Source organism: Argentina silus (genome assembly GCF_951799395.1).
Source record: "Argentina silus genome assembly, contig: scaffold_393, whole genome shotgun sequence".
NCBI lineage: Eukaryota > Metazoa > Chordata > Actinopteri > Argentiniformes > Argentinidae > Argentina > Argentina silus.
In genome coordinates this window covers 12,501-24,457 of record NW_028152358.1, presented here as the reverse complement: position 1 = coordinate 24,457, position 11,957 = coordinate 12,501, and the positions used below count along the sequence as shown (strand labels likewise).

The 11,957-nt window shown below is 44.0% G+C and overlaps 3 protein-coding genes across 3 annotated transcripts in view; 1 reads left to right on the top strand and 2 right to left on the bottom strand.

Annotated features, from left to right (window-relative positions):
* Nucleotides 1-12: 12 nt before the first annotated feature.
* Nucleotides 13-1,071, bottom strand: LOC310824886 (peroxisomal bifunctional enzyme-like; the record flags this gene model as incomplete). The annotated part of the gene is made up of 2 exons (XM_083698144.1): nt 632-1,071; nt 13-198 (listed from the first exon to the last, which is right to left on the bottom strand). Coding segments are annotated over exons 1-2 (260 nt in total), but the record flags the coding sequence as incomplete, so codon positions are not given.
* An 87-nt stretch (nt 1,072-1,158) lies between these two features.
* On the top strand, nt 1,159-5,408 carry tmem41aa (transmembrane protein 41aa). The gene is made up of 5 exons (XM_083698143.1): nt 1,159-1,369; nt 2,035-2,185; nt 2,502-2,663; nt 2,955-3,093; nt 3,375-5,408. The coding sequence occupies exons 1-5, from the start codon at nt 1,215-1,217 to the stop codon at nt 3,593-3,595; spliced, it is 828 nt and encodes a 275-aa protein (XP_083554269.1). The 5' UTR covers nt 1,159-1,214; the 3' UTR covers nt 3,596-5,408.
* Nucleotides 5,409-10,435: 5,027 nt separating this feature from the next.
* igf2bp2a (insulin-like growth factor 2 mRNA binding protein 2a) overlaps nt 10,436-11,957 on the bottom strand; it is a 12,606-nt gene continuing 11,084 nt past the window's right edge. The window contains exons 9-11 of the mRNA XM_083698142.1: nt 11,790-11,921; nt 11,366-11,479; nt 10,436-10,914 (exon numbers count right to left, since the gene is read on the bottom strand). Of these exons, the coding sequence (XP_083554268.1) occupies nt 10,816-10,914; nt 11,366-11,479; nt 11,790-11,921 (345 nt within the window). The 3' untranslated portion in view covers nt 10,436-10,815. The remainder of the gene's footprint in view (nt 10,915-11,365; nt 11,480-11,789; nt 11,922-11,957) is intronic.

Below are 11,957 nucleotides of genomic sequence, written 5' to 3'. Positions count from 1 at the left end.
AAAAAAAGACACAAATGGATGTTGTTGATCTGGACAGCAAATAAAGACTGCAAGCAAACAACGATTAGAGGGCCAAGACCCAGGACAGTTTTACCCCCACAGAATCTGCCATTCTGTCCACAGATGACCACCGCCTTCACCTCTGGGTCACTCAGGGCTCTCTGCACCGTGTCCACAATGCCCTGTCGCACAGCGGCACTGTGGAGGAGGAGAAAGGGGTGAAAATGAATATGAACCCACTTCAAAATCCACACAGAAACATCATAAGGTAAATGTAGGCTACTCTCCACAGCGTTAGAATACAATGAACCGTGAATTTCAATATCAGACTGTTTAAGTGAGACACGATGACAAATGCATACAAAAAAGAAAGATGTACGTACAGCTATCCACTTTGCCTTTGTTTTGTATGGTGTGGCACTTTGGGTGAGCAATTAAATGCAAACTGAAGCTCTCTAAAACAACAATACACATGCACTGCTACTGTCACTGTTTTATTATTACTATACTATATTGTTGATTGTTGTCGACTGTTGTTGATCGAGGAGCAAAATTCCGGCTGTATGTGATGTACGTGACAAATACAATTTGATTAGATTTAATCCTGCAGACAGCGGAGACCTGCACTCACCTGAGAGCGTTGACGGGCGGGTTCTGAAGAGTGATCAGAGCCACTGATCCCAGAACCCGAGTGTACTGGGCCATCGTCGAACACACGGTAACACACACACACACACACACACACACAGTCCTCAAATGCCCGTGGCGAGCAGGCCACTCATGTTGAAGTTGGACCTTGGAGCTTCGGCCTGGCGCCGCCGTCACCTTTACCACAGAGGACCGTGATTGAGCTCATTGTCAATACATCACTTCACCAGGTCAAACGACACTTTCACGGCTTTCTGATAACAGACAGATTCATGGCGCAGAGCATAGCCTCTACCGCTAATACAGCTGTCTCTTTGTTATGTTGTGTTGTTATTGTGTTGGTTGGTGTGACGTGGTAAAAACTACATATTCTAACTTTATTTGTTTACTTTGTCCGTCAACGACGGACTTTAAGCGCATGCGTATCTTGGTCGGATGTGACGACATAACTCAGCCCCTTCCTGTGTGTTGTCCCCCTTCCGAAGGGAACCGAATATTGGTTCCAGCTGAACGAAAAGAAATGCGTAGATATTAGACTTCTGGACAGGGAGAAATATAGGCTGAATATGCGCTCCATATTGGGGTTAATCGTTGTTGTTGTCGCGGCTACGTCTTATCTGTATATATTGTCCTCGTATCTCCCCGAGGGGCCCCAACGTCCCCACCGCCCAGAGAGGGAGCATGTGGAGCCGTCCGCCGAGCAGGACAGGGACGGCCAGAGGTAGGCAGCAGACATGTCACTTAGCTGTGCATCTTACTGTGTATTTGGCCCAGACAACATCCTCTATAATTTGACACTTTTAAAAGTATCTCAACCCACGTATTGCACCATCACACATTACTAGCTACCTACTGCTGCTACGATCATTCTGTGTATTCTTATTTTCCTGTATTACTGTTATTCCTGTTATTTACTGTCACTACTTTTAGTGCTTACGTTTATGTTTACTTGTTATACCTATTATACTGTATTGTTGATGTTGGCTGATGTTGTAGAGCTGCTCTGCCTCAAGCATCTCATTGTTTTTCATTCGTTGTATACTTGTATATGATGTAATGACAAACAACCTTGAAACTTGATCATGAGTGATTGATCAGTAACCATCGGTGCATGTTTCATCATCAGTCTAGCAATGACAGTCTGCCACTGTCTGCCTGTTGCCCAACAGCTCTGTCAAAGGGTGAACATGAAGGGGAGGGTGAAGATTGGGACATTTCCCTCTAACTGTCAATGGGCTGTGAATGTGATCAGTGCTGTTGTACCCCTTAACCAAGTCCTGTCCTTAACCCCCTTTCATAACATTTGCCTAAGAAGCCCTCATCTGTGATGACCTCCTGTGTCACCACCGTTATAAAATAAGATGTGATGTTTTGGTTCCTCCTCAGACTTAAGTTCCCCTCCGACCTGAAGGAGCTGAAGGAACTGGCTGGACTGCTGCAGTTCTACAAGACCGAGCACCCCGGCTACGTCCTGCTGCTCTTCTGCAGCGCTTATCTCTACAAGCAGTCCTTCGCCATCCCTGGCTCCTCATTCCTGGTAAACACATGAAACAGACGGCAAGTTGTTGCAAACAATAGCTGATAACAACGTGGTAATAACCTAGTAATAACCTCAAAATGCCATCTCAACTCGGTTACACAAACACACTCATACAGACACTAGTGCCTATACACACAGTCAAAGACATGTGACTGGGTTCAAACCTGGGTTGGGTTTAACAAGACTGCATGAGTCCACTATTCTAAAGCCAAAACAATTGACCTTGGAAACAATTGACCTGAAGTGCCTGCAGCCTGCAATCTTATCATCAGCTGTAATAACTCGCCTTGATTGTCTCCTCTGTCACATCCAGAACATTCTAGCGGGAGCGTTGTTTGGACCATGGGAGGGCTTGGTCCTTGCCTGTGTCCTGACCACGGTGGGCTCCACCCTGTGTTACCTCCTGTCCCAAGCCTTTGGCAAACGCTACATCATCAGCCTATTCCCTGACAAGGTGTCTATGCTTCAGAGAAAGGTATGAATCCCGTTCACTTGTATCAGGTTCATCAACAGTCAAATGTATATTTTCATCCAACAGCTGCAATACATCCTCATGGCCACTGGGTGGTAGCAGAGAGTCAATGCACACAGAGGACTACAGTCACCTCTTTTTTTCTTTCTTTTTTACCTGTTCCCAAAACACTCAGTGCATTTGTGTTGTTATTTTGTGTTTTGTAATGTGTATGTGTGATGTCTCTTATCTGCAGGACCAGTTAGACCCAAGAGTGGGACAGTAACATTGTCTCACTCTGCATCTCTCTCTAAGGTGGAGGAGAATGAGAGCTGTTTGTTCTTCTTCTTGCTTTTCCTGAGATTCTTCCCCATGACCCCCAACTGGTTCCTGAACATGTCTGCCCCCATTGTCAACATCCCTGTCACCTTCTTCTTCTGCTCCGTCTTCATCGGTACGAAAGAACCCCCCCCCACCCCCCCACCCCCCGAGACAACACACATGCACTCACACTGTCACAGTGATCAGTGATCTCATACTAGATATGTGTATGTGCACGATTCACGATTAGACAACTTGACGTCTGTTTCAAAATCCCAGTTCTAATGTGAACTATGATTGAAGGTGTCTTTGTTGTGAGTCGCTTTGGATAAAGGCGTCTGCTAAATGTAAATGTAAATGTAAATGTAAATGTAAATGTAAATGCGTGTTTCCCGCCTCCCTCCCCCGCCGCAGGCCTGCTCCCATACAACTTCCTCTGTGTCCAGACCGGGTCCATGCTGTCTGAGGTGTCGTCCTTGGACGACCTGTTCTCCTGGGCCAGGCTGCTGCAGCTGCTGGGCATCGCCTGCGTGGCGCTTCTCCCTGGGGCTCTGATCCGACGCTACAGCCAGGGACACCTCCGACTGGACGGACCCGAGCAGAACGGCCTCAGCGCGGACAAGAAGGCTCAGTGAGCCTGGGCTAGCTTGGGGCTATCTTGTGTTAGCTTGGGCTAGCTTGGGTTAGCCTAAATTAGCCTGGGTTATCTTGGGTTATTTTAGTTTAGCCCGGGTTAGCTTGGATTATCTTGGGTTATTTTGGGTTAGCCTAGGTTGGCCTGGATTATCTTGGGGTTAGCTGAGGTTAGCTTGGTCCATCTTACGCCGCATGGCTATCAGTAGGCTGAACAGGAGAGGAACACATCTTCAGAGAGGTTCCAGATGAGATCAGAACAGGGTGAACATGAGGGAGAGATTAGGCTCCAAGACAGGATATCGTCACAGCAGAAGGGAGCTGAAGAGGTAGGATTGCTGTGTGTCACCTGATGCCTGTGTCATTGTATTCTATGTGATGGAATATACATGTGTGATCGCTGTGTGTTTTCAGGTGTTTTTAAGCAAGTGTTTTTATGGGTATTAGGGATTTCTATTGCATTCATGCAGTATAACAATAATAATAATAACTGGAATGGAAGCAGCCATTTATTTTGTATCCATTTTGCTGTTGTCGTGACAACGGGATTCTGAAGTGCCTTCAGGAGAAGCGTGCCGACCTTTCAAAAGAACTACCTCACAAATTGGAACAGAATGTCAATCTCAGATAAATACATTGTATGTACACTCACCAAGCACTTTATAAGGAATATGTACACCTTCTCATGGTGGAGGTGGTGTAACAGTATGGGGAATGTTTTCTTGGCACACTTTGGGCCCGTTAATACCAATCAATCATCGCTTGAACACCACAGCCTATTTGAGTATTGTTGCTGACCATGTGCATGCCTTCATGGCCACAATTTACCCATCTTCTAATGGCTACTTCCAGCATGATAATGCACCATGTCGCAAAGCAAAAGTCGTCTCAAACTGGTTTCATGAACATGACAATGAGTTCAGTGTTCTTCAGTGGCCTTCCCAGTCACCGGATCTGAATCCAATAGAACACCTTTGGGATGTGGTAGAAACGGGAGATTCACAGCTCGAAAGTGCACCTGAAAAATGATGTGACGCAATCATGTCGTCATGGACCAGAATCTCAAAGGAATGTTTCCAACATCCTGTGGAATCAATGCCACGAAGAATTGAGGCTGTTTTGAGAGCAAAGGGAGGCCAGTATTAGTATAGTGTTCCTAATGAAGTGTTCAGTGAGTGCATGTTTGGAGGACTTCGGGATTGTTTTGATAATTGAGCAATGGGAATTTTTTTGTTGTTTGAATATAAACAATTTGTTATTACATATGTACAATTATTATCCTGTATAATGCATTACATCTATATGAAATCTTTACACAAACACAATTTTGGTGCTGTACTTTTCTGTGAATATAAAAAGATTATAATAATCAACCTGCATTGAAATGAATTCAACTGTTTACAGTTTGTGTAAATAGATGTCAATGTTTGTCTAGACAATCATCATGGATCAGTTTTATTTCTCTAGATTACTTGCCCTTGTCTATTTTCTCTGACTATTGTTCCTCACCAAAAATGTCTGATAATAAGTTATGTAATGTCTGCAGAGACATAGTTGTCTGATGTCCCCGGAGATTGTATTGGGCTTTTCTTCGTTAACTCTGTTCTGATAGAGTAGATATATTTTTATATTTTCCTGAAGCCAATGTTCAACGAATTCAACAAGTGTGTCTTTTTTTGTAATTGTGAGCAAATGTCAACATGTAAACAATTTCTTTTTCGCTTTTTTTCGCTTTCAAAATGAATTGTATTTATACAAAGGGTTTGGGCAGGTATCTTGAAGACTTTGTCAATAAAAAAGGACAGTATAATGATATCACTGTCTTGCTCTTTGCATTCTTATTCTTATTTCATTGATAAGAAGAACTGGACTCGACACAATTGAAAACAAATAAAAGACATGAAATCTTTGAAAGACTCTTTATTGCTCAGATCCAGGTTGGTCGGCAATACAGTTCACTCACAATTCAAAACAACAGCATGGCTGTTAGCAGAAAGGCATGGGTCAGCTCAGATCTCAGTCCTGCTCACACCAACACCAGTCACCCAGGGCTGCGCAGCCCCGTGGGCTCCTGGGAAATGTAGGACTGAGAGGTCCTGACTCACTAAAGGAACAAAGGAATCTCCAGTGGTGAAACGCGGTTTAGGAATGGATCCACCTGAACTAGGACTATATGAAATGCAGTACAATACAGGATTAATTTATGACAGCTCTCATGCAATGCTTCGCATTTTCTCATTCAAAATGACAAGATAGGACAAAAACACTGCTGTGGCTCCGTTTACGACTGACTCTAGAGTGTGTATGATCTAGCTGAAGCTGATCCACGCCAAAAACCTACAATGCTGTTTTGTCGCCTCTGTTCTTCTGAGGTTGAAACACTCCAGAGGTTGAAACACTCCCGAGGTTGAAACACTCCCGAGGTTGAATCACACGACACGGCTTTGTCTGCGTACGACCCGAATGACCTGGTTTCCTTTCCCTACCAAACGGCCAATCAGCTACTCCCACTTAGAATCCCATCCATCGTCATGCCGACACTGCTCCCATGAACTGTACAGTATGTAAGCTATGATCTCCACCACAATGAAAACAGCTAGGACTGGTGGTCTATAAAGGAATGAATATAAAAAAAATGGAAAACTAAATCCAGCTACTCCTCATGACTATACTACATCAGTGTTGATGACAAGAGGACTTGCTCACCAGAGAGAGAGAAAAACAACAAACAAACCATATGATATGACATATCAAAGTTGGGTGTCTCCGGTGACTCATGTAATGGTTGTTATATGGTAGTTGATTATTCATGTCTAGCACACCTTACAAAACTTAGAAACACTAAATCTCTAGAAAAAAGTTCAGAATCACCATAGAAAGTTTCACCCCAAAAATGCTGTTACAGAAGTGTCTACAAAGTCATTTCTATTGCAGTCGTGCGACCCCGGTCTGCAAAGACCGCCCGCCACCACCCTGCTCCATACTGGATGCTCACCACACTGCAAAGCAACCAGACACCGTATGTATGTATGCATCTCCATCCTAGAAGAAACCCACCTGAGACGAAAGAGCAACCTCTCACCACCGAGCTAAAACAGCACGAACACTACGGAGACACTTGAAGAGGTTTTAGAGAAACGTGGGTAAGAGACCACCCTCACTGTCCAGAGGCCCGGGGGAGTGAGACCGTTCAACCGTATGAAAATACTGCAATCATTATATCTCGCTTTACAGTCAACAAGCGGTCGAGAGGTGGAGGTGAGTAACAAAATACAGTCAGTTTCCAGTGCTACTGTGTGAGCCACTATGCCAAGATACGACTAATAAGGTCAAGAAGCCAATTTGCAGAAGTTCAGTATGTCTGAGTAGTGGTACTATATTGTATCCAGATGGGTGGGCAGGAATTCTGCTCATTTTTCCCCCACCTGACAACGTAGTCTGGTGAGCATTCACTGCAAGGTACAGTAATGGCCATGGTGAAGTGTGTTGAGATTGTCCTTAGGCTTCATGTGACTTTGAGTTAGTTAGACCTTTTGACCATTAGTCCCAAGTCTGTATTCAATAGAATAAAACTAAGATGCTACCTCATGTGGTAACAGAACACAACACCAAAACAGTCTCTTTTCTCCCAACAATTCTTAACAGTAAAAACTCCAAAGACAAAAACACTAAAAACGATTTCACTATCTTTCATTTATTTAATTGTTCATCTTGCCCTACATTGGTTTAGTTTTAGTAACTAAAGTCAGCCTTGGATTCTGAGAGGTAATTTAAAAAATGTACAGCACAACAGAAGTAAAATGGGAGGTTGATGAGAAAAACCATTTAGAGTTCATTTTTGAAAAGAAGCTCTTTAAAATCTCACCATTTCTCACAACGCAGGTGCAGACCGGTAAGTGTTGGGTTATAGAGAGACATAAAAGAATCTATGCATTTGTGTGACTGTAACTATTGTACATTGTTTACAGATATACAGTTATCTTCCCGTTAAACAGTGACAGTTCAGCAACTAGTCTATAGTTGTACTACATTCTAGAGAAGACTAGAGTTTTACATGTTGTTCAACATCCTGTCAGTGTATTTTTGCAGCTTCTATTTTACTTCATATCAACCCCAGAGCAACATTGTTATCTAACAGAGCTGGTAAGATCGGGTTGGGTCGTTATAAAATTCTTTTTTTCTTTTTTCTCATTTTTTTTTAAACGTGAATAAACTACATTTTTTTTCAAAACACTCAGGAAAAACTGGAGGTACAATTGTTTCTTTCTGTGTCTATCATGGGAATTTTTTTTGTTTTGTTCTTTGATCATGAAATCAGTACACAACATCCACATTCAGAACCACATCGGGCCGATACAGTACCCCTTTGATCCGACTCTTCAGCCTTTCTATAGGGGTTGAATTTCAAATCCTACAAAGCGTATTAATAAGAGATTGAGTGGTGTCCAGTCAAAGGAGGAGGTCCAACAGACTCGTAACACAGTTTTATTAAGTTTACAGACCCCGTTCTGCCGCGTCGCTAGTCGGCTGGACCTGAAGAGTTTCGGCTAAAATCTTTTTTCTTGATCTTTTTTTTATTAAAAAAAAAAAATTAAAAACGCTCAAAACGATCAGTTAACAAGGCATACAAAATGTGGAAAAAGGGGAAATTAAAGATTGGACTGAGGTACCCTGAGGCCTGAGGTAGATCACAATACTGACTCGCGCACTGTTCACATCCTGACCAAAGTTACGTGGTGGTTCACTTATTGTTCTCATTTTTTTCAGATTTCATTTATATTATTATTCATAGTCTTGTTTTCAAGAAAATAAAACACTTCCCTTCAAAGTAATATGGCAGTGTCCCACTGAGGAAGAAAAGAAAGAAAGAAAAAAAAAGGACTTTGTTTTTTTGTTTCTTCTTATTAATATCTCTCATCACAAAATAGGAAAAAATAGATTCATAAATATTACTCTCTCTTTATATATATATACACACACACACGCACACACACACACACACACACACATGGAGGAAGCTGTGCGTATTGGCAATAACCTTGCGTCTGGAAGATGAAGCTGATTGGCTCACAGGGTGAAGGAGCCAATGGGTGATGTCGGACTGGTGACGAGTAAGGCCACAAGCTTCCATGGTCTCGAAAATAAAGCACAAAGGGATATCAGAATCTGCATGTCCAGCAGACTGTCGATACAGTCGGTCAGCTTGTTAAAAAACAATACAAGAGTAAAAAAAGAGAGAGAGTGAGAGAGAGAGAGAGAGAGAGAGAGAGAGAGAGAGAGAGAGAGAGAGAGAGAGAGAGAGAAAGATAGAGAAAGAGAGAGAGAGAAAGAACAATCAGTTTGAGCCACTAGCGTTGCTGGACATGGCAGGGGTGATATTTCTAAAAGGCTGCATATCGTACATTCACAGCTGTCATGCCTGTTTAGAAAGCTCCCTGACAGAGAGGGTTAAAGACAGAGAGGGTTAAAGACAGAGAGGGTCAAAGACAGAGAGGGTTAAAGACAGAGAGGGATAAAGACAGAGAGGGTTAAAGACAAAGAGGGTTAAAGACAGAGAGGGTCAAAGACAGAGAGGGTCAAAGACAGAGAGGGTCAAAGACAGAGAGGGTTAAAGCCAAACGCGGTGGCGGTCGTGTGTGTCCCACAGGTCGTACAGCGCCCCCCACCCCCCTCCCTCCCACCCCCAACCCCAACCCCACCCCCACCCCCAACCCCATCCCCCCCACCTTCGCTAACACCCGTCTGACTACAAGAAGACTGCCCCCCCCCAACCTGGGCTTTCAGGTCACATGGTTTTGTGTTGCCCTTTCCTCCGTCTGAAGCTCTCTCGTAAGGCAGGACGTGTGGTGCACACTCCAAATGATTGGCTGCCTCTTGACAAGCAATGGTGCACCGTTTTTTTAAGACGTCAATTCTTAGATCTTCAAGTCGAACGTTGCTGAACATTCGGTGGTTTTTGTATTTGTTTGTTTTTTCCAGGACAACAAGCATGAATGTACATACAGGACTGGCACCACCTCACTGGTGATGATGACGGTGATGAAGATGAGGATGATGGTGCCTCTGTTATTGTGATAACTTCTGATGAACTCTGTGGCGGAAGTGGCAGTAATTCAATGTTATTAAAAGGCTGCAGAAGAAAAATTGCTCATTGAAAAACAAAAACTATCAAAAAAAAAAAAAAAAGAAGCCAGATGAAGAAAAAATGAGAAAATGAAAGCAGAGAGAAAATGAAGTGGTGAAATGAAACGGAAAAGCAAGAGAAAAACTTCTGAGCATCGAGATATGCACAAGTAAGAAACGTTGTTTCAAAGGGACGTTAGTCCTTGCGTTGGCACACACACAGGCTAGTAACAACGACTCAGAACAATCCACTACGCTTTCTTAGGGCTCTTTTCTGTTTTCTTTTCTTTTACCTAAAAATGCAAACAAATAAAGGATATTTGTTGAAGAGGCTCTTTCTTTCCGTGCCACGGCTGAAAAATGACACCGGCTTTTTTTCCCCCCAGAAAGCCCCATTTCAATCTAGGAAACAAACAATATACCATTAGATACACAAACATGTACTGTTATTAGATCCTAATAACAGTGCATACTTTCGATGTATACCACAGTATATGCTACTCTGTATTAATACTGCCAGGGATACTTACTCTTGCAATCTTAACATCACAACCTGCCGTGAGAGAAAGCGTCCTCAATCACAAACGGTATGTCATGCCTACCCAAAAAAGAACTACCACAATGCATCAAATGTGCACATTAGTTAATACAGTTGGTTCTATCCGTCTGTTAGGCTGACTAAAGAGACAACGTTATACAGGGCGACATAATATTTCCTGTTTCTTTTTTTTCTATAACCGTGAAGACAACAGACGCCCAATTCTCTGCCATTTTCCGTCCTCCTCCTCCTCCTTATTATTATTGTTGGTTTTTTTGTGTTTTGTTTTGTTTTTTTTGTTTTTTTAAATGTAAATTTCAGTTAGACCTCGCCCCTCTCCGTGTAGATGCTCTCCCAGGGCTGGCAGTGCACACAAACGCCCCCAGGCCTTAGGCTCTCACATTATTCCCCCAATGAAGTTCTTTGGTTTTGTTCCCAGTGCTGCTGGTCTGCCTCTCGCCTGTCCCTCACTCAGCCTCGTTCGTCCGTCTGGTAGGTCTCTTTTCCAGTTTGCGAGGGGCTACATTCATTGGCTGGTGCCCGCTGGAGCCGCCCTGGTGGTCACTTGGAGTGGTGCGGCGCAGCGGGAGCGCCCTGCTGGTGCTTTTGTTCCTGCTGTTTGACCTGCTGGATGATTTCCCGGATCTTTCTCTGTGCAGTCTGCCGACCCGGAGAGAAACAGGTCGTTAATGATCGTATCGAACAGCACTGATTCACTCCACTTCTCCTGACTCATTCACTGTACAGTAACTGTGATGTTTGATTCGTTGATTGTTTTTGATTGTTGTTGACTGTTGTTGATCGAAGCAAGACCAAAGCATTTCACTATATCAATTACGGCTGTGTGTGATGTATGTGACAAATGAAATTTGATTAGATTTGATTAGATTAGATTTTGATTTTTTTGTTGGATTGAAAGTGTGATCCTAAGATATCTCTCTTAAACACATGACTGTATTGGACCATGTATAAGACGGCACACTGGGTGTATATGGGTTAGGGTCAGGGTTAGGCACACACCTGACTGGGTGTATATGGGTTTGGGTTTGGGTTTGGGTTAGGGTTAGGGTTAGGGTTTTGGTTAGGGTTAGGGTTAGGCTTAGGCACACACCTGACTGGCAAAGAAATGGCCGCTGATTTTTACGAAAACCTCGTCGTTCTCGTCCGGAGTTTGGTCCCGTGGCACGATGACCTCAGCGCTGGTGAGGTTCTGAAGCTCATTCACCTGCGGAGGACACAGAGGTCATGACCCCGGACCAGAGAGCCATCTAGTGTGTCACATGTCACTTCCCTACAGTCACTTTTACTCTCTCCCTCTCTCTCTCTCCCTCCCTCCCCCTCTCTCTCTCTCTCTCTCCCTCCCTCCCTCCCCCTCTCTCTCTCTCTCTCCCTCCCTCCCTCTCCCTCTCTCCCTCCCTCTCTCTCTCTCTCTCTCTCTCTCTCCCTCCCTCCCTCTCTCTCTCTCCCTCTCTCCCTCCCTCTCTCCCTCTCTCTCTCTCTCTCTCTCTCTCTTCCTTCACTGCCACACAGCTCACCGTCTTGCCTCCCTTGCCGATGACCCGGCCGGCCGCCGTTGAGGGAACTTTGATGTGAGTCTCCAGCTTCACCTCCTCCTTGGCCGTGAAGAAGTTCTCCTCCTTCAGCTTGCCGAATATCCTGCCTTGGGCCTGGAACACAAAGAGAGGGTGTGGATGGGGAGGGTA